The 22,283-nt window shown below is 46.0% G+C and overlaps 1 protein-coding gene and 1 long non-coding RNA gene across 7 annotated transcripts in view; one reads left to right on the forward strand and one right to left on the reverse strand.

Annotated features, from left to right (window-relative positions):
* SOBP (sine oculis binding protein homolog) overlaps positions 1-6,642 on the reverse strand; it is a 110,573-nt gene extending 103,931 nt beyond the window's left edge. Inside the window, exon 1 of one of the 2 annotated variants that reach the window (NM_001398094.1) lies at positions 6,192-6,343. In NM_001398094.1, the coding sequence (NP_001385023.1) occupies positions 6,192-6,287 (96 nt within the window). In that variant the 5' untranslated portion in view covers positions 6,288-6,343. Of the gene's footprint in view, positions 1-6,191 lie in introns of both variants that reach the window. The other variant, XM_040697152.2, reaches the window with a different exon arrangement.
* Positions 6,643-6,803: 161 nt separating this feature from the next.
* LOC112532082 lies at positions 6,804-17,817 on the forward strand. 5 transcript variants are annotated; one of them, XR_005858283.2, is made up of 7 exons: positions 6,804-6,981; positions 7,578-8,762; positions 8,988-9,115; positions 10,791-12,244; positions 12,844-12,887; positions 13,082-13,144; positions 14,498-17,817. It is a non-coding gene; the product is annotated as an uncharacterized LOC112532082 (long non-coding RNA). The 5 variants fall into 5 exon arrangements; XR_005858281.2 differs by lacking the exon at positions 12,844-12,887 and having other exon boundaries at positions 7,578-8,463; positions 8,646-8,762; XR_005858280.2 differs by lacking the exon at positions 12,844-12,887 and having other exon boundaries at positions 7,578-8,463; positions 8,643-8,762; positions 14,498-17,815.
* The last annotated feature ends 4,466 nt before the right edge of the window (positions 17,818-22,283 follow it).

Genomic DNA, 22,283 nt, shown 5'->3' on the forward strand with positions numbered 1-22,283 from the left:
CAACAAAAAGATATACTTGATTTTAAAATGAGTCATAACAGAGACTCGACTCCTTAAGAAAATAAATAAATGAGTTACCAGGGTCTTTGCAATTAACTTCAGCCAGAATAGAAGGAGGTCACATATCAGTGGTAACAAAGGTATCTTTGTAACACAGTGATTCCTCAACAAGGATGTTTGAATTAAAAAATAAAAATGAAAAACCCACCGCACTGTTAATCCATTTTCCTTTATAGTTTGTCTTGCCTATTACGACGACAGTTATTATCCTCAACGCTGTTCTCTCAGTGGCTAACAGCCAGGGCTTCATTACCGAGCACTGTACGTAGCAAACCAAGAGAAAGCACCTATCCTTGACAAACTGATGGTCAAAGCTGAGAAATGGTTTTGCCACACTAACTGCCGTGCATAGATGAGCATCCACAGACCTACAAAATCACCTTCCCCCAGACCACTGATTAAAATAGCCATCTGTGGGGATATGTAATATCCTGTCTGTCCAGATAACAGTCATGCACGTGCTCACTGAAGCTATCGCCCTGAAGCTGACCACTATCATGTCACCGTTCCCATGCACTCTTTCTTTCCATTTCAACAGTAGGCCCAGTCCAAGTGCGTTCAATATATGATAACAATAGGGAATGTGCAAAGACTAGTGTGGTGGCAATAATCAAAATACAAATAATGAGGTGGTAAATTTTTTCTCTGTGTGAATGCAGGAGGAAAAAAAGCCTCATTTGTTGATGAAGTAAAGAAAGGAAGCAGGACAATTAATACACAACTTGTACCTGCAGAGCAGAAGCTTAATGATAGATGAAGCTTCAAAGGCTTAGTGAAAGGAAGGGTAATGATTGTAAACACGGTGCTTGCTTGAGAAAAGCAAGAATGAGGGACCTGACACTGCAGTAGGAGAGGGGAAGAAGCAGTGATGGAGCGCACTAGAGAGGAGCCAGCTGAACTGAGAGATGATGGACCTGTCAAAGCCCAAGTGCAACGTGAAGTGAGGACAAGTGTGGATGATAGGATGGAGCACACGCATGGAGTTGCAATTCCAAGCTTCTGTGCACCAGGACAGCAAAGGCACAAACTTAGCCCATGCTTGCTTTCAGACACATTCCCCAGAAGGATGCAGAGGGTCTGCAGGATGGAGGCTGCCAGCTGAACTCCGCGGCCCTGCCACAGGGCCGACGCACCATGAAGGACCAGCACACTGGGGAAAAGCTCGTCCATCGTCTCCAAATCCCCTTACAGCAATCCCAGCAATCCCTCAGCTGGAACCTAGAATCCAGACTCAAGGCTTCCCAGTGAAATGACAGCACCAAACCTCACCGCACCCTGCCAGAAGGCCCCCTTCCTCACCGATCCCTCTTTCTGACCCCCATTAGGCCCCAAACCACTCCTTACTCCGGCAGCGCAACGTGTATCATTTCTCTATTCTCCTACCAGACAGAAATGCCCTCTCCTCTGGAAGCTCCAGTCTAGCTAACTGTTATCCTTATTGGTATTTTTACTTGAATTTGCTTCCTATTCATGGGAAAGACAAAGAAGAGTGTAGTAACTTGCCTGCCTGCAGTTTCTCTCCTTCGTGGGGCTGACTTATATGTGAGGCAGTAAAAGTATAATCACATTCATTTCCGCTTCAGCATTCATTTCATCGTAACAGTACACCTATGGCTTGACTTTTTATGTTGCAGTGCATCGTTCTCCCAAATTTTCACTAATTAAAACCCTCTGAAGCTAACCTGCGCTTCTCTTCTCACCTCACAGCTCCCGCCTTTCCTCCTCCACAAGCCCTACCCACAGGGGGCACGGCCTGGCCCCGCACAGCCAGCCTGGCAAGCGCAGAGGCAGGAAGCGCGCAGGAGAACGAGTCTGTCAGACTCATTTTCTTCTAGGTTTTACTGCTGAATGTTTATTTCAGATCTTGGAGGAAGCGCGGTGGCTCCCTTCCATTTCCCCGCACGCACGGCCCGCCAGGTGTAGAGCCCCACAAATTCACTTCTCGCTTTCGCCGCACGGAGGAAATAACAATGCGTCTGTATCCACGATACAAACTTGGTGTCATTTTTTTTTTTGCTAGCCCTCACTTTCCTTGTTTATTTACGTTGTAGCCATGTTGAACATCACAGTCAGGCAAGGACCAGTTCTCAGGGCGCTTTAGTTCCTGTGTCCCACCACACACAGGGCTGGCTTTGCGACATGGGCCTCAGTGCCATGCTGAGCCCTCCCCACAAGACACAGAGAGAGGGCACGTCAGGGACGCATCTCCCCTCAGCCGCCACCCCACTTCCACACAGGCTCTGTGGAAAAACCTCGCCTCGCAATCCCAAAAGAGCACGGCGGATAGTCTGTCTGCTTTTCCACTTCCACACTTTTTGCTTTTCAGGAGAGAAGGGAGGAGTTTCCTTGAAATCTCTTTAACGTTTGCAGCTCTCTGGCTCGCTGCGAGCACAGCGCAGCTCTGCCTCTTCCACCGCTTTCCTGGTTCTGACAGTAGTACTTTTAAATGCCAAACGGGGAATATTAAAACACCAAACTGAAATATCTTCTGATGAGTTTACTATTAAGCTATAACAGATGGGGCTGCCTTAAGCTCTAGGCATCAGGAACGGAGCCCAATTTTAGATCCAAATTCGTTATTGAGAATATTTATAGATGGTAAACTCCTTGGGCGCATGGAGCAGCTCTGTGAAATTACAGCACAAATTAGCTGCTAGCTTTTCAACTGACAGAGACTCCGAACATGTGGAGACACTGACTTGTTTGTTCAGGAGAACTTCCAGTACGACTTACTCGCTGCAACTCCTCACATCGATTCCAGCACATCTCACAGGATTTGGGGGTACCTGGATGCTGCTCGAGGAACAAAGTGAGGAGAGACGAATGTGAAGCCACCACTGAGCCTCCACGAATGCTTTCATCGATTAAACTCCACAAAAACAAACAAACAACAACAACAACAACAAAAACTACTTTAGATTTGAAATAGTGCCAGGTTCCCTGATTCTGCTGGCTTTGGAACCATTGGGTGTCCTGCTATTCACCAGCACGTGAGGAATGACACCACTGAATTTCACAGCAGCTGTCTGCCCTTCTTGCAGAGCGTGAGATGAACAATGCTACCTCGGGCTGGGAGACGGAGGTTGTAATGCTAAGAAGCAAGAGGGACAAAATAAGGAACACCAGCAGAAAGGAAGGCTGTGACTGAAGGTCACAAAGAAACAAAAACGGTTCCCCTGAACATATTTTGCGTTGAAACATAATATCAGAAAACTGTGCAGAGTCATGTCCTCTTAGCACACAACACTGTATCAAATAAGAATTTGTTATAACCATGGTGTGCAGGGGGTTAGCGATAACACAAATGTAACTCAATCTCAGGCACAAGGCAGCAGCGAGCCAGGCGAATACCCGGCCGCGCTCAGAGCGAGCAGTGGCACCGTGCTGGAACACACCAGGCGAGAGAGCTGGGTTTTGTCATCGGGCTGGAGTAAATATCTGACCATATCAAACAGCAAATCTTGAAGGAATTTTATGGCTCATTCATAGTGCCTTGCGTTCGCAGCGCTTAAAATAGACACTTGTACCAATGGCCTTTTTATTACCCAAAGAAAAAAAAAAGAAAGACACATCCACACCAGCCCTTTTTCTTTCTGCTAGCAAAGGGAGGCAATCTGATCCAACGTGGGCTGAAACCTGAGTAGGTCACTGTACACCATGATAAAATTCCCTAATCCCTGAGCCAAATTTCCCTGAGGGGGCCCTCCTACTTCTCCTTCACTTTCCAGGCTGACTTTTCCATTCCCTCTCTCGTCTTTTCCTCCCCTTCATCTCTTTCATTTCCCCTACCTTCAAGCCTTGATATCTGATCTGCTGCTGATACTCAGGTTACAGTTTTTACAGCTTAGGCTGTCTATTGCTGTATACATTCCTTTCTTTCTGCTCTGCCGTGATTACTTACCAGAGCTTATTTTACACTGGTCCAGATGAAAGCAGTTCAGATGAAGGGAAACAGCCAGGCCGTTTGAACATTACAGATACGGCCCCGCACAAGGGCACATTGTGTTCCCTCTGTCATTTCGCCGCACACATTTTGCACAATGCAACCAATTTGTTACATTATTGTACTCCTCGGGTTTATGGAGAACAACTCGACGCCTGAACTCCTCGGTGCACGGGAAAGCGCCAACGATCTTCACGGGATTTCAACTTTCTCAACGAGCCCAAAATCCAAGCTCCTATTTTTCCCCCCCTTCTCTCTCTCTCTCTCTCTCCCCCTCGGATCACAGCAGCCAACTGTCCTGCTAAAGACGCGCCCGCCCAGCGCAGCACAATGGCAATGGCAGCACAGCCCGCGCTGTAAGGTGGCCTGCGGTGTGCGAGAGCTTCTGCCACCGGCCAGCTCCCTCCCCACTACAAATCCTAGCGGTTCAAAGCGCCGTTTCTATCTGCCTTTAATTACCGAGCCAGCTGAAATCCTGAGATCTGCAGCCCTAAGCAGCTATCAACGATTAAAAAAGAGAAACTCCCCACACGAAAGCTAATGCCAGTGCTTAATACCGAAGCATTAGCTTAAAATTGTGTAATTTTTCTCCTTCACACAATGTTGTTTTTGTTTCTTCCTCACCCTTTCAGACAAACATCTGTTATACTGCAGAAGAACAACTATCTCCCAAACCGCCGAGTGCGCCTGCAGCCAAAGTAAACAAAACAAACCCAGAGGATCCAGCACAGTCAGCCTTTATATCCAGCCAGGATAACATTTCACATGTTTTGATTAAAATTAGCTAATTTGTAATTCTAGAACCTATGAAACTTAAAAGCTGCAATCCGTATAGATGGCATTAAGCAACGTTCCGAGGGCCAGTGCCCAGCGCCACGCATCCCCGCAGCCCTCCGGACTGTGCAGGAAGGGGCACAACGAGCGAGGGCTCTCGCGGAGCGCCCTCCGACAACGGGACGTGCCATACATCCCGCAAAGAGGAACAACGCTCCTCGGGAGCTGAGACCGGTTTGTTCCCGCAGAGGCGACGCGTTATTTTGTCTGTGGCACGGCTGCTGCTGCTGCTCCCGTCCCTGTTTGCAGCTGATGTGCGTGCAGCTCCGTGCGCCTGCCCATCCGAAACCAGCGCCGTGCAGAGGGGAGGGGATCGCGCACCCTGCTTAATGTCGCACGGGGAGATCAGCCCTCCGGAAAGCAGGGGTATTTTCATTAGACATCATGCATATTTATACACTTGCCCATATAGTATATATACTGTGCAAACATGTGACATTTTCCGGGCAGCCCTCCACCTACAATCAGTCTTCTAATAAATGACATATTCAAAGGGAACGACGGGGGTTTTATCCCGTAAGCGGGGCACGCCGCCTTCATCGCTCCGTACGTGCCTTAAACAACAACAAGTTCGGCCGGAGTCTCCTACTACGCCGCTCCCAACTTTGGGGAATCGGAGACGTAAAACAAACAGAGGTGGCACAGGCGTGGAAAACAGGCGCTAAAACCTAGGACCGGTCAAGCCCGGAGCAGCGACATACGGACGAAAGGAATGCCGAAAGCCGTTTGTGTGCAACCGCAGCCACCCCAACATCTGGAGCAGCCGCCTTCCGAGCACAGCTGGACGGGGCCGCCCGTAAGGGCTCCCGTCAGCGGCTCCGGGCGGGCACCTTTCGGCGCGCCTCGGCCGGGAGCAGAGAGGGGAGGAAGGAGCCCGGGGCTCGGGGCACGGAGGATGCGCGGCTCGGAGCGCCGCATTTCACTTTGACAATTTAATTACACAGTTGCAGCAGGCTACTGGAAAGGAGAGAAACAGGGGGGTGAAAAGAGGGTCCTTTCTTTCCTAACTTTAGGGCTTCCCCCGCAACCAGAAGGGGTGGCTATTAAAAAAAAAGGGGGGGGGGGGGAGGGGGGAGGGGGGAGGAAAGGCTCGTCTGCGGCACCCCGGGAGCTGAAGAGCCCAACAGGGGAGAGTTTTTTAAGAAATAAATAAATCAGAGCTGGTCAATGAACAGGATTTGCAGCCTGTGAATTCGTCTCTGTTTTCAGCCCAGGAGGCGGAGTTGAGACACATTCAGTGCATCCTACAAAAAAAAAAAAATGACAGAAGATCCTTTCTTATTCCATTTCCATGCACGACGGCGGCGGGGGGGCGGGGGGGGGACCCCGCTCCCTTCCCCATCACGGCACCTACCTTCATCTCCTCGTTGATCTCCCGCTTCACCGGGTGCGCCGGCTTCCTGCTCCTTTTATTTTCGGGAGGTCTCCCTTCTTTCTCCATTTCTGCCATTTTTTGCGCCTACTTGGAGCCGGAGATGAAATGGCTGCTGGTGCTCTGGGGGGGCCGGGAGGGGCGCGGGGGGGGTGGGGGGGGGGATCGGGGAGCGGCGGCGGCTCTCAGCGCTGCCAGGCGGCGCCGCGGAGGGCCCGGGGGGAGCGCGGCGGCGGCGGCGGCGGCGGCGGCGGGCGGGCGGGGGGCGCGGGCGGGCAGGGGCGCGGGTGCCCCGGCGAGTCAGCCATCTTCTGCCTCGCCGCCGGCCTGCATGGGAGCGGCGCGGCGGGGCGGGCGGCGGCGGCGGCGCGGGCGTGCGGAGGCAGCGCGGAGAGAGCCGGCCCCGCGCCTGCTGTGGCGCTGCTGGCGGGCTGCCGCGGAGGGGGCGGCGGCGGGGACGGGAGGCCGGCCTCGGCCCGGCGGCGGGCGGGGCTTGCCGCCACCGAATCGGCCGCCGCTGCCCGCCATGCAGCCGGGGGGGGGGGTGACGCGCCCGGCGTGGGGCGGAGCGCGGGCGGACCCCCGCCCCTGCTCGGAGGTGGGATGGGGGAGCCGCGAACCCGCGGACGCGCGTGGATCCCCCCCCTCGAGGAGCTGCCTGCCTGCCCGCCCGGCCGGGGTGCCCGCGGTCGGCGTCGCGATCGTACGGGCGGGTCGCGCTGCGGCGTGAAACGGCGCGTTTTCGAGGGAGAGCGGCTGAAAGATGGGTGAAGTGAGTTCCACGTGGGGATGAACGGACTCCTCGCGAAACCCCGGCTGAGTCCGACAGAAATCAGTCGGTGCTGCGTGCGAGAACGTCTCGTTTACACTTCGCAAAACAGCCGGTGGTTTTCTGAGCGCAATACTGAGCAAAACTCCTTTGATCGCTTCAGGGCTGAAGGGAGCCTCGCTTGCCGGGGCACAGTGGGGAGGGACGGGGAGCCCAACCCCCCGTGGCACCGGGAATGGGAAGAAAGCGGGGTTTTGTGTGGCCTCAGCTGCGAGAGTAGAGAGCGTCACTGGCGGGAGAGCAGCAGCCCTCAGCCCGCTGAGGGATCCCAGCGCGCTCCAGAGCAGCGGGGTCACGGCCGCGGCCAGGCGAGGTGCTGCTTCTCCCCTGGCAGCACGAGAGAATCCAAAGCTGGGAACACCAGGTCCCTTCGTGTGCAAGATTAGTCTTTTCTTGCCTGCTGTATGTTTAAAATGTAATGTGTTCTGAACCTTCTGGGACCTAACTCGCAGCTCCACAGGTAAGCTCCAAAAATACGGGGCTTCCTCCTGCTGCACCGCACCACCAGCAGCAACCACGTCCTTCTTCTCTATTCACAGGATTCTGTTACCGATGAGTCCGCGTGCGCAACCTCTCATCAAACGCAAGAGGTGCTCCCAGGATCTCAGCATCTCTCTCCCATGGCAGGGACGGGATAGGCAGCACGAGGGGAAGTTGCTTATAAGCACCGTCGTGTAGCGTCAGAGCTGCAGGTTTGAAAGCTCTGAGAGCCAACCTCACAGAACCTTCCTGCTCTGAAGCACCAGCACCTTGCTCATTCACAAAATCACTCTGAGGAAGAAGGCAAAATGAATTTTTGCATTAGGGACACATCACTGGTTTCTCCGTAGTGCTGATAACACAACTTTAGTGAAAATCTCGGACCTTTTGCTACACAGAATAACCATGTTGCCCTGAATGGTTATTGTTTAGTGAAACATCTGAAAACACATAATAGACTACTTGTTTGCAACGCTTGCTATAGATTTTGTAATGAAGTGCCGTTGCGCTGCATCAATTTGACAGTTCGAGTTGATAATTTGACAGAAAGATTAATCCTAAACTCCCAGCATAAACAGAATTCCCTTTAATGTCAGAAGGGACTTTGTAACTGCCAGCCCAAACGCTGCGGATGGGCTTCAGCAGGTTACAGAGAGCGTCTTCAGGATCAAATTTGACATTCCTCTTCCTGACTAACAGTTGGTAGTTGAAAATAGAACACCTCTCCCAGTTCTGAATTCTGACCCTCACTTCTTGCTCACCCAAACCGAGGACTTCCAGACTTCTTTTCCCAAACGCTCACCGCGAAGGCTTTTGAATGCAGATGTTCACTCGTGTCTCCTGACAGTAGGCTCAGTTTTCTCAGCTACTTTTAGTAAGCTCCTAAAAACAGCCCACGGTCCCTCAGAACCTCATCAACAACTGGCTAAAAGCCACGGTCTCACTGTATCCTTTTTTCTTTTGGTATCTACTGCAGACTTTGGACGGGTACAGAAGTTCTACCTCTCTGGGTCCAGGTCTCTCTGTCTGACAGCACATTATTTCTGCAGCTGTCACATGTCCTCATTTTCTAGAGCTGTTATTACCTTTACATAATACGTATTATTATATTACATATTCTTCAGAAGTTGTTCTTCCAGTGGCAACATATGGAGGACCATCAACCGTCAAGACGGAAGTTCATGCAACTGTCAAGACTGAATTTCATGCATTCAGAATGCTTAGGCACCATCTGACACTCGTAGGTACTGAAATAAGATTTGGAAGCTGTCTGATTGTTCCGTGCGTTAATGGGGAGGCAAAGGTTAAAAAAGGGAGGCTTTTATGTTTTAGTGTGGTAGTTCATGAACCCATAAGGGAGAGCAGAATATCGGAATCTGCAGAAGCCATAAATATTTCAGTCATAGAGTGGCATTGATCTGAACATCTCCAAAAAGTTAAGAAAAATAAATCTGGTGTTTACGTTACAGAGACCCTAACGTTAAATACATCTACTGAACTGTGACAGCACACATTTCTTGTGTGAAAGCCTATATTTCTGATAAGGAAACCTGGTTCAGCAGCGCTCAATGTGGATTCTGGATAACATCTTAAAGAGGTCAGTAAGGGTGGCTGATCGGATCGGTAGCACAGTTCTTGTTCGTTCTACCAGGCAGAGGTACAGAGCAATGTGGCATCGGTAGGCAGATATCAGCCAAAGATAAAATCCTGACCCTGTGGAAATCAGTGAAGGTTTTTTTTTCCCCTGGTGAAATATTCGAGGGGATTTTTTGTTGATTCTATCATTTAGTGTGGATTGGAAAGAAATGATTCCATTTTCTTTGGGAAAAAAAGAAAAAAAAAAAAAAAAAAGAAGGTTTTCCAAATACATTCCCATTTTCTGAAGCAAAATTAAGATTTTTTTTCGAAGTAAGGAGGAAAAAAAGATGATACTCCTTATTGTAACTCATCTTTAAGGAGGCTGGGAACTTCAGGCTCCCCACAGTGAGCCCCAGTTGCAGTGCCGTCCATAGACTCTCACTGCTTTATCTGCTGAAGAGTTTTGTGGGTTTTTTGCTTAGATCATCTCTTACTTCCAAAGCTGGGAAGAAAAAAAAGCGATGTGATCCGTCTTTTGGTGGACACAAAGACACCTGTGAGGCTGAACTCCGGGTCCCTGCTGCGTCTGGGTCCCAGAAAAGCCCTAGTTTTTTCTTCCATTGCCCAAACCAGTGTTGCACGCACGCAGCAGTTTGCCAAGCTGGGTGGTTTCATCCTATTGAGGCTTTGCATTCCCAGCTCTAAATTTGCACTTGAGTTTTTGCAAGCACAGTAATGTGAACTTCTGGAAAACAACTCTCGAGTGACAGGTGTGAACAAGTCGCCTTAAATTAATTGCCCCAGCTCGAATTTATATTCTATTATTCGCGTTCCGATTTATTAGTATGTACATGTTTTTAAAGGGCACTCTTACAAAAGGGCTTTTTAAAGAACAAGGAAGCAACTCTCGGCCGTAACCAAGTTCTTCTGTCTGGTCTTCATTAACGCGTAGCTCTTTGATATTGTCAGCCACGCGTTTCTCCTCACCGCTGCCTACTGGCATGGACGAGACAAGTGAGAAGGCCCAGTTTTCCAGTCAGCACGTAAGCGAGCAGCCCCCAGAGCGCTGGCACGGGCTGCGGAGCTAGGGGGGCGAGCAGGCTGCCAGGTGCCGCCCGCGGGCGCTGCGCGGAGCTCCCCCTCCTGGCGCCAGACGCGGCCTGCCGTCACACCTGTGCCCGGCCGCCCCGAGGGGGGGCTGAACGGCGGCAGGCAGCGAGAGAAGGGACGCGGCCCCGGGTCCCTCCGTGGATAAGTCAGCGGGTGGCTCCCTGCTTGCCAGGAGGTCCCCCCCCCGGCTCTCGGGCAGGCTGCTCGCTGATGCCGGTCGTTACAGAAAACGTATGTCTTGCGCGGTCTGTCGTAAGCTAACTCGTTCTTGTCTCAGCTGTAGTTGAGGTGAGCCCTTGATAAGCAGAAATTGAAAGTCGGGGATTTGGTTTGCTGAAGTGGTTCATCAAACAAAGAAATTCATGATGAGTGCTCATAGAATATCGCTGTTATGTTGAGTTTTTGCATGTGGCTCCAAGTGGAACCGTTCCTCTGACTTTCTGTGTGATGCAATAAGGTGATTATTTATGCTAACAGAAGCAAATAAATGCACTAATTAATCAATCTGCTAATATCTGCTCCCAATCTTTTTTTTTTTCTCTCTTTATTTTTCTTTCTTTCTCTCTCTTTTTTTTTTTTTCCAGGCCAACCAGCCATTCCGTGCATACAGAAACACGCCTGTGAACTTCTCCCTGCAGTCAGCTCCTTCAGCTCCCCACTTCCACGCCAGTGATGTTATTTCACCCACACCTTGCAGAAGGGGCGCATTCCACTCATTCCTGAGCTGGGACGAGCGCCCGCAGCATTACTCACCCACAGCAGTGTCTGTAGATCCCTGTCTGCTGTGGATACTAATCTCAATCCAGAGCTTCCTCAGACGATTAGAGGCTGTTCTGCAAAATGTCAATACGCAGCCTCTCCGAAGCCAACACGGTGTGGTGGTTGAAATGGGAGCCGTGGAGGCTTTCCAAATATGAAGGTCTGGAAATGTTTGGAGGTATTTTAATATTGATGAATACTTCAGATTTTTTTTTTTTTTTTCTGTTGCTTCGGTGTATCAGTGTCAAATCTGTGTGGATTAATGGCAAGACAGTGCCCTAGTACCATTCGTGTCTATCAAAGTTCTGGCAAATGCTAACAACTTACTGCTATTAATGATCACTCTTTGCCCAGAAGTTCACATAATTCATCAAAAAGCCAACATTGATAAGCAGAAAGAAATTAAATACTTCTGAGTCTTCTGTTAAAATGCCTTTCTTTTTACTTTGTTTAACATCTAATGTCTCCTATGGCAAAAGTAAGTAAGGGGAAGTCTTTTCCTTCTTCAGCATGAAAGAGCACCCACACCACTCAAAAACAGTTGAGATTAAACCTTTGAAAAGGTATCAGCAGTGTGTGTAAAGCCAAATTGGTAAAGTGTGCTCTAGACACCACTTTTGACTCTGGGGAAAATGCTTTATCATCTGTCTACTGCTATGCTCTGCCTATTCATCACCATTACTCAGTAACTCTGCGGTGGCAGCTTTGTACTTAACATGAAGCCAAAGATCAGGGAGAGGCACACATCAAACAAGACTTGAACTTGGAGATGGCAAACCATACGTTCTAGACCTCATTCCTTTAAAGGACCGTACCTCGGAATGAAACCTGTGAGCCTTCTCTATAGTTTCATTTGTTCAATACAGTGCTCCACTTGTTCTGTAAAAGAAGTTGGCAAAAGCCCTGCTCTCCTGAGATCTTGTCATTCATTGTGACTGAAACCTAAAAGGCTGCCCTATGGTAGTAGGGCAGGTCTGGGGTACCCGAGAGACCTACCTGCTCCCTGTGCCTCCATTCCACATTCTTCACACACCTTGAAACCAAGGAACTGTCAAACACAGAAGCAAAGATGGTGAGGGGTGTACACCCCCATTCTTTGCAGCTTTCCATGGCTGTAAAGCTCCCTGTGAAGCGACCTGAGAATATGTACAATGACAGAAAACTCATTTCTTCACCCGCCATTTCCCAACAACAGCCAGTTCCAGCCCTTGTCATTCTTCTACTTCTCCACACAGACGAAGGCAGGAGAGAATTCTCTTGGTTTAACTTTAATAAATGGGTAAGTCTCACAGGCATTACAATGGTAGGAGGAGGTGCAGAAAAGTTGTGTGTGGTTGGGATACGATGGAAATTTCTCTGTTATTTTAAAATTATTTCTACCTTTATAATAGATCATTTGTGCCTATATACTCCTGAAAATGCTTTTATAGCAATCTACATCAAGTTCTTCCTAAAAAGCATCCCTCCTCTTTTTGTCTTTTTGTGAAGAATAGATTTTTTTTTTACAATAAAGATAGTGGTTTATACATTTGCTCATAATTCTGTATTTCCCCCGTGAGCTTTATTACATGATATAGTATGTCAGTTTAAGTAACGTCTGTCAAGGGATGGAAAACAATTACAGGTTCTTTTCATTCATGAAAGTCATTCTGGAGTTTCTTCATCCTTAATTTTCTTGTCATGCTTTCAAAAACATTACATCATTTTGTCCAAATTCCCCCCTGCATTGCTTATACAAGATACAGTAGGTTATTAATTTCTATCCTAGACCCAAAGAAACACATCGAAGTATCTACAGTCGCACGTACTACATGTTTTAGACCTGGTTAAAGTTGGGCTTTGACATGTCATTATTTGACAATTACTCTTCTATTGCAGTGCTTGCTTTCCTGCCAGCATCTCACCAGAATCCTGCATGACAGGTGATTCAATCTCTTGATCTCAGTTAGATTTACACGAATTTTACGCACCCTAATATATAATGGCAATGCATTCACACTGCTGTGGCTAAAAGTCTGTCGAAATCCCAAACACATCATGAGAATACATAACAAATATATTCAGGACTAGAACATGTCATATATTATCAGCACAGGAAAACATTCTTTGTTCTTAGAATCAAAGAACAGCGGAGACTGAAAGGCTCTTGTGAAGAGGAACCTAACTTCCCTCCTCAATGGTGAGTGTGTTGCTTATGGCTGTGTTCAGTAATGTTTCAAATATCTCCAAGGCAACCACAGCTTCTCGGGACAACCTGCTCCAGAGTTTGTTCACCCTTACAGTAAAAAGGGTTTATCTTACATTTAAATGGAATTTGCTGCTTGACTTTTCACTGAGAGGAGTGTGACTCCATCTTCTCTTCCCCCTCCCATCAGATGTTTCTACACACCGATGAAATGCCCCCTGAGCCTCCTCCAGGTTGAGCAGACTTGGATCTCTGAGCCTCTTCTCTTACATCAGGTGCTCCAGTCTGTCAGTTATTTCCGTAGTGCTGTGCTGCACTTGTTGCAGTGCATCCCTGTCTATTTTGTTCTGGGGAGCCCAGAACTGGACCCAGCACCCCAGATATGTCTCACCAGAGCTGAGAAGAGTGGAAGGATCACCTCATGTGACCTGTTGGCAATGCTTTTCCTAATGCAGCCCAAGCCTTTGCTGCAAGGGCGCCTTGTTGGCTAATGTTCAGCTGGTTGGATGCCAGCACCCCAGGGCCTGCTCTGCAAAGCTGCTTTCTAGTTGGTCTCCCACCTGTACTGCCGTAAGATTATTCCCTTCCAGGTGCATGACTCTGTGCTGCTTTGTTGAACTCCAGGAGATTCTTGTCGGCCCTTTTCTCCTGCAATTTATTCAATTTGCTTTGATTTATAAACTTTTAAGCAATTAGTATGACTATTATCTGGAAAGATTTTGATTTCCTGAACTGTGCAGCTTTTTCTAATTAAACCGTGCAGGTAACATTAATGATAATAATCTATGTCTCTTACTGCCATAACCAAAAATGAATTTTCCTTAAAGACAGTCCCAAGAATCCTTCTCAGCACAGGTAAGAATTTTTTTTCCATTAGAACTGGACCGATATATGTGTCTATCTCAATTCAAGATTCTTGAAGCTGTATTTGGTTATGTATTTCTTTTCACAAAGCTATGCTTAAAGCAGAATTGATGCCCTCACCACACCTTTTCACATCACCAGAGGATGCTGATAGGAGATGATTACAAATAAATTCCATCCCACCCTGCTCTCATGCAGAAGGCTTGATACAGGATTTCAGCTTTGGGTAACTTCAGGGAGCTGAGGGTCAAGAGTTCCTCTCACTTCTCAGGAAAATGAGAGGAATGACTTCTTACACATAGTCCCAGTGTGAAGAGCTGCAGGCAGAAGTTTATTGGCTTTATCTGAACTAGCTCTAAAGCCAGTGCCAAGGCAAGCTTCAAAATCCAGACTCCCGTATTATGAGTTGGGACATTTTTGTCTGTTGTTGACTAATACTACAACTATTATTTTGTATAATAGGTGTTTCATTTTGTATAATAGATGGTGAGAAATCATAGGAAGAGACACAAGGAGGCGAAATGTATGTGCTTCACCCTGATAGGATGCAGCCACAAGGGCTGAGGATGCTGGCAGAAGTGACTGCCAAACTACTCTCTATCATTTTTGAAAGGAGATCATGGAGAATGGGAGAGGTGCCTGAAGGCTGGAGAAAAACTGATGTCACAAAGGGCAAGAAGGAGGACCTGTGAAACTAAAGGCCAGTCAGCCTCACATCCATACCCAGGAAGGTGATGGAACAACTTACATGCAACCTGCTCTAGGGAAACTGCTTTAGCAGTGGCGTTGCACTAGATGATCTCCAAAGCTTCCTTCCAGCCCTGTGATTCTGTGATTGTGTGATTCTGTGATACTTTAGAATGTCACTGTCCGAACTAGAACCCAGTTCTTATGTCCTGTAGGACAGCCCTGCCACTGCTGGAACACGTAATGTAAAATTTTTGCTGGGGGAAAACAAGAGAGTCTCCCTTTGGACTAGCTTGACTTTGAGCTCACTCACGAAAAACCAATGACCTTTGAAAGAATACAGAGATGGCACCACTGACAGATTTTTCCCCAGTTGGCTGCAAATAAAGTTTTTTGAAATAACTGCTAAAGCTGTAATTTATCAGACTTTTTCACAGATTCCACAAAAGCTAGGAAACTCGAAAGGCTTTCTCCAGGCAGAACATGCCAGTCATTTGTGCATGAATTGCAAGAGGGGAAATTATATGTTTCTTTTAGAGCTGTTGTTGCCATCGTGGAAAGTGAACAAGCATCTGTGCTTCAGAAATCAGTGGAAGGAAGGTGTTCCGTGAAAGAGAGCATGTGGGAAAGCGACTTGAAATTGTGAGAGTATATGAAAGTAGCAGGAGTTCTGAATGCCACTGGGGAGAAGAACTGGAACAAGGCTGACACATGGAAAGGTGGTGAGAAAGCAAAAAGAAATGTAAAGAGGAATATACTGAAGGGGGAAAAAAGAGAGAGAGAGAGAGAGAGAGAGAGAGAAAAATTTGGCTAGGGAATAGGTCTGAGCAAATTCCAAAAGTGAGAGAGGAACAGAAAAAGAAGGAAAAAATATAGGGCAGATGGAAGGTTTATCTGTTGGATAACTGTGCAGGTAAATGTGAACATTAAAGTTTTAAAGCGTGTTTTACTATGGAAACTGAAATCTGAAAGTCAGATGTCCGAGAAGGACTTCTGATGCAGCGGTGTTCCCTATGTTTGTGTTATACACAATCTGCAAGATGATTGTCCTCTGTAGCGTTTGTCACCAATTCTAAAAAAAAAATAAAGATTCCCAGTTACTAATATTTAATTCAAGAGGACTGCTTACCTCAAATCACTGTATATAGAAGCTGCACCACCAGCCCTAAGGTTCTTAATTTCACTGCGAGGCTGACTATTTCCTGGGTTACAATGCAGTGAAGCTGAATCCGGAATACCAATTTAATACTTGAGTGCCCAGAGTCAGGCAGACACTTTGCATAAAAGTCTTCTCTTGTGAGCGCTGAGCGCCTGCAGCTCCCCCTGGGAGGCAGTGGGTGCTGAGCACCTCCAAAAACGGGGTCACTGTCATTTGACAGCTCTGAAATGAATCGAGGTGACAAAGTTTAAAACTAAACTTACAAGCGATTGACATCTTTGTGGAAGAGTGCTTCTCTGTAGGACTGCCACTCTTCTGGTCATTCAAATTTTGGTATGTAGTGGATGAACTTTTTTAATACAGATGCCTGTATAGCTCACGAACTATTCAGAGATAATATGAGGATAAAATTAAGTGGGAAGGAGAGAGAAGTCAGATGGGGGGAATTAAGAAAGGAAGGGATGGGGGTGTTGTTCAAGCCTAATTCGAGACTAACTCGGGCATGTCGAGTCGAGTCACCGAGCCTGGTGGTGTTCAAAGAGCGTTTGGATGTTGTGTTGAGGGACATGGTTTAGCGGGAACCATTGGTGAAGGGCGAATGGTTGGACTGGATGATCCTGTGGGTCTTTTCCAACCTTAGCGATTCTATGATTCTATGTCTCATTGGCCTTAAATGCAAACTGTTCATTGGGAGCCTTAAAATAAACATAATGAAGTAGGGATTTTTTCCGATATGCGTAAAATAAGTGTGTCATACCTGTCTATAGGGTGTTCTGAGGAACAGAAGCCTGAACAGTTTCAGAGAATTTAGAAGAGCCAGGCCTGAACATTTGGGGAAATACATCCATTTTGCTTTGTTTAACGTGAGAGACTTGATAGAGCATCTAAGAAATCCCTAAAATGCAGACAGATGGAATCTGAGTGGACGTGCCATATGAAATACCTCCTTGTTGTGGACTGATTTCTCATTCTCTTCCATTAAGCATTTTAAACCAGCGCTTATCAGAGACACAATACTCTTATATTCCATATTGCATTTGCAGCTTACGGTTTCCCTACCATAGCTTCCATTTGTGTTGGCCTATGTCAATCGTCCCTCCTCGTGCACGGCAGCAATAACTACGACTGCCATGTTGTTAACATTTTAATCATTTTAGAGCACGTATTGAAGAGGCAGGCAGGCATTTTAATTACAGAGGTTAAAAGAAGAACAGATGCAGTGAGCAAAGAGCTAGATAAAAATTAATGCATCTCCCCTTGTACCACAATGGTCACTATTCTTTGTCTCCAACGGATTGGCAGAGGGACAAATTCAAAAGCAGAGGAAATCATACTGAAAAGCACCAATACTGAACAGAAGGGCTTACCTAAACCAAGGGGGAAATGTATTGATAGTACAGTATAGGAATAAAGGAATACTTTTGTTTTGATTTCCCTAAGGCCATTTAGTTAGTGCTATTTAAAATACATTCCTTTGTTCACATACAGAATTCGAAGGACAGATTCGAATTATTTTCTTTTTGTCACCTAAAACAACTTTGAAACCATTTCCTTCATCATCTAGGTCGACTTGTGTATACGCAGACCTTGTTCCCGGAAAGACATTACTGCCTTTGTGTTAGTAAAGCAGTGAGCAGGTACGCAGTGAGAGCAGCCCTTTGGATAACAACTTCCTCAACTGTTTTGTGCTTTCAAGTTCGTCAGTAAACAGAAAGCTAGAGCCAAGCCTCTGGTGCTGGGTGCTCACGCTGTGTCGCATTCTTCAGCAAGTGGGCAGTGGGTTTTTCAGGAACCGGATCTTTCAGGCACCCTTCAAAAGGGAGTCGTAAATAAGAAGGTACAAAAACCGAAGGGGAGATTAAAAAAAAAGGCACCAGTGACTTCTGCACAGTTTACTTCAATAGAAGAATCACGCCAGCCTTGGTGGATAGTACATAGCTTCCCATGCAAGTGAAAAAAAAAAGGGACAAAGACACAAAAAGGTGCACAGGCCTCCTCTCAAACTGAGCACTGCTGGTAAAAAAAGAAAAGAGTATTTAATATTCTATCTATGCTTTGATTATGCATGTGAATAGCAAGCTGCCACATACACACAACACTTCATAAATTACACGTATTTTGTCCCTGTAATATAAGTATTTTAACAGAGAAATGCTTGGATTTATTTATTAAATCCATAGAAAATGTACACATTCTGTATGTTAGCCAGTAACCTGATACACTGTGACTTTAATCACTGCATGTTATCTCCTACTCACTAATTGTGAAAAGGTTTAGATAGTTTTTCAATCTATTTTCCACCTAAAAGACGAAATCCTGCTTATTTTTCTGCTGGACCCTCCCAAATTGCAGCACATTCTGTGATTTCAAAGGATGCTGTGATGGAAAGAAGTAATGAAAAAAATCCATATAAAATCTATAGATATGTGGGGAGGAGTGTTTAATAGAGTGCGTGTGAGTAAGCCTTTGTTCAGCACGGCTGTCATTTACTCTGCTGCTTTCACCCTCATCCCGACCATGAACTCCATAAGCAGGGGACCATCTCCTTTGTTGCAGTGCTAAAACGTGTCTGGTTGGAGTTTTTCACCGCTACTGGAGTGCAACTAAATAGAAATAATAAATAGTTAATAGGTTGCCGAGTTGCAGAGGTGGGGCTAATTAGCTGAGGCTTCATGGGGTGGTTAATGATGGATTAGGAATGGGGAAACTGATAAAGCTGAATATGTAAAGGCTAATATTGTACAGGGTGATGGATGCTTTGTCAGCTTCGATTGCATACGACCAGAATTAACACTGTGGTTATCTTCCTCCTGCTTCTTCGATAGATTACTCAGCTCTAAAGCACTGCTGTTTTATGAGTCCCTGCCCAAATTCCCCTGAGTGGAGCAGTGCCAGTCATTTAAGACAGCCTAAGAGGCTGCCTTACAATTGAAATTGGGTTGGGAGGTAAAAAACCTGACTTTCTGAAGGAGGGGTGTTATCAGCCGCACACTGCTCTGCTACTATTCCTCCTCAGCTGGCTGAAATGGAGGGATTTCAATTGATTTTATTTTCTTGCAGCGCAGGCTGGTGAGCAAGTGTGAATGGAGCTGTGTGCAGTAAGCATGCAGCACAGGGGGGCTCGCCTCATTGCCTGCACAGTGCTGCCAAGAGCTACTGGGTGCTTTGGCTCCTGATCCGTGCTGCGCGCTGACTATAGACCCAAGTGCTGTGTTTTGTGTGCAAAGGAAAAATGGTATCATACTCCTACTCATACAAAGCATCCCTATATATCACAGCTGTATTTATTTACTTGCTAAGGAAAATCAAAATAATTATGCATTAATTATCATTCATTAACCAGCAACAAATCATTTTCTGATATTGGTATCTCAGCAGGTATATTTAGATTTAAAAATCAACCTATTTTCTTGCCAAATTCTATCCAGAGCGTGAGGCTTCTACTGAAATCACCTGACATTGAATTACACTGGCTTATTTTGGTGTGTAACTGGAGGATCAATAAGCATTCATACTTCTCTGTAGGCTATAGGCTAGTAGGAAGACAGGCAGCCTTGTAGACAAGGCACAGACAGCCAGGTCAAGAGAAGAGAATTCTTTTCTCAGTTTGCCTTAGGGCTTTTGTGAAGCCTTGGACAAATCACATAACCCCTAAGTTTAAACCTTCTGACTTTCAACATGGAAATCATCATAACTGTCTACTTCTCCAGGATGTTGTGAAGTAAATCAATTCACTGTATGTATGTATGTGTGGTGGGGAGACTGCTTGGATACTTAGGAAAACAAAGACACGTTCCTGTTGGCTTTCTTTTATTGTAAACGTTGTAGAGTGCACCCAATGTTTTAACGTATTAAAAAATTAAGCAATGTCCAGAACAATATTTGGTTACACAGTGTATACATAGTATAAAATACAAATATTTCTAGCTTCATTCTCCCATGGACATTATTTATTTTGCATAGGGCCAGAGTAACTACGAACGGTCAACTGTTCCACAACCAAGTGTAAGTGCTTTGCAAAAGTTCTGCTTTAGGTGGCAGTCAGGAAAATATTTCTACATTTCATTTGTTAGAAGAGATCCAGAGCTGGCATTAGTGCTGGCTTTGATGTATCCTGTGGTATACAGTCCAGAGCATGCTGCTGTAAACAGAAATGTCCCTTCACCTCTCCTCTTTGTTCTTCAACTTTGATACTGGCCCCCTGCAGTGGCTTCTTTCTCTTCCTGGGAAGGCTTAACAAAGTCAATTGATAGGAAAAAAAAAAGACCTACCATTTCCTTCTCTACTTAAGACTCTAAAGAAATAGACACATATATCGTATACATACTGAAGCCTTTGAAATAGTGTGGCTTTTTCTATCGATTCCTGAGGGGAAATGAACCAAGCCGAAAGCAAGCAAACAAACAAACAAACATACTGTTGTGTCCACAACTAAAATATGGTAGGTGCATCACACTTTTGTTTCTATTTTATTTATTCATTTGTATTCTGAGAGGAATAGAGAAGAAAAAATTGAGAAACTCAGTACTATAGACAGTACAAGCAGCTATACCTCTGGGTAGGGTTGTCTATCATTACCCTTTATAAGACCCTGGCTTTTGATGCTTGTAATCATCAAATTTTAACTAATTTCTAATGAATTTTTCCATGATTGGTGTGTCAGTATGAAGCTGGTTTTTAAAACTGTTCAGACAGTTTGCAAAAGGTTGGTGAAAAATACACTATTTTGCTCATATTAAAAATACTGTTTGTCTGTACTGGATTTGCCAGAGATTTCATAGGTGGGGAATCTCCCTGTCTTTACATTAAAAAAGTGTAAATAATTATCAGAATGGCATTTCCTCTTTCTGCTGCCTGGAAAGACCAACAGCAATGTACATCTCCATTAGGCTTGCCTGGACTTCAATTGCTTTTCACAGAAATAGGGGTGTTATGGAGCTCAGCACAAGAGCAGAGAGAGGGCTTTGATGCTTCTCCCCACAAACCACACCCATAAATGCATATGAAAAGGAGAGCCCATGATTAGGATGCAGGCTGTGCAGACAAGAGGATGGTTGGAACTTAATGAGAAAAAGATGAGGAGGCTGTCACAAGAATGAGAAAAAAAAATGCCAGTAAGGATGCTGTGCTGCACTGAAGCGAAGAAGTGAGGAGGTTAGCAGTGTGAAACCATGCACCTGGGCCAGGGGTCAAAAATGGGCATGGAAGTATGGCTGGGATTAAGGCACTGGGCTGACAGCATGAGGAAGAAGGTCCCTGAGTATTCCAGTATAATCCTTTCAAAGAGTTTCCAGATTATTCTGTGGTAAAATAAATAAATAAATAAGTAAAGCTGTTTAAGAATGCCAACCTACTGTTGACACTCATGAATCCCAAGGAAGCTCTAGTAGCAGCGTGCTGTGTTGTGGTTATCAAGCTTCTTGCCCTACTTCTAAACCGTTTGCACTTAGGAGAATTCTATATAAAAAGAGCAGAGGTGTTTGGTTTCTTAGGATAACATGAAGAACAGCAGTTTTGAAAAGCTAGTCTCACACATCAGGAGATGGTAGGTTTACTGCCCATAGAACTCTAATTCTCCTTGCTCTGTTTGTACGTATTATTTTAAGTAGACTGTAATTGAATAATCATGTTAGTTTTTCACAGAACACTTACCACATTAAGTGCAAGAATAGACAGGGCTCGGGAAATGGATCAAGGAATTTGTCACTGTTATAGGTTGAGGTGCCTTGTTAGCTCCTCTTAAGTGCATCCCTCTGGCATTTTTCATTAACTCAGACTTTCTGCAACAGAAGCACGCCATCACATTCTGTCATTTGTAGACAGTGTTTATAAGCTGGAACTCACTATTTAGCACCAGTTTGCTCTGTGACAGTAGCTTAGCTAACTCAATGGCATCTCTCTCAGAGTTATGCCCGACTCTCCCAGAGACAGAGTGCACAGAAAGCAGACTTTGCAGGCTCTCTCCATTCCAGTTTTTCTCCCTCAGGTCTGGGGAAGGCTGCTCACCACAGACAAGCCCTGATGCAATCAGCTCCAGCCAAACCCCCTTAGGGGTGCCCCTTAGGGCACTAACTTTTAAACTGTTGGTGTCTGTTTTCTGGTGCCTGTCTCAGGTGTGAGAACAGTGACCCCCTTGTTGTTATCCATGGAAACAGGTAGCAGTGTTTTCACACTATCATTTCAAGAACTTCTGTTTGCTTGTGCTTTCCTGGACTGCACTTCATTTCTAGTTTCGTGATGGAATGGTGTTCTGTTTGCACCTTTTTACACAGTATCCTTCAATGTAACTCTTTAATCACGTGGATTACATCAACACAGAGCGAGATGTACTCTGTATTTAGAAAGGTAAGAAACGCAATGCCCCGTTTTTCACAAGAATGCAGCCAGTGGGGCTGTTTTCTCATCAGAACTCTGCCACTAAGC

This window comes from Gallus gallus, chromosome 3 (assembly GCF_016699485.2).
Source record: "Gallus gallus isolate bGalGal1 chromosome 3, bGalGal1.mat.broiler.GRCg7b, whole genome shotgun sequence".
Taxonomy (NCBI): Eukaryota; Metazoa; Chordata; class Aves; order Galliformes; family Phasianidae; genus Gallus; species Gallus gallus.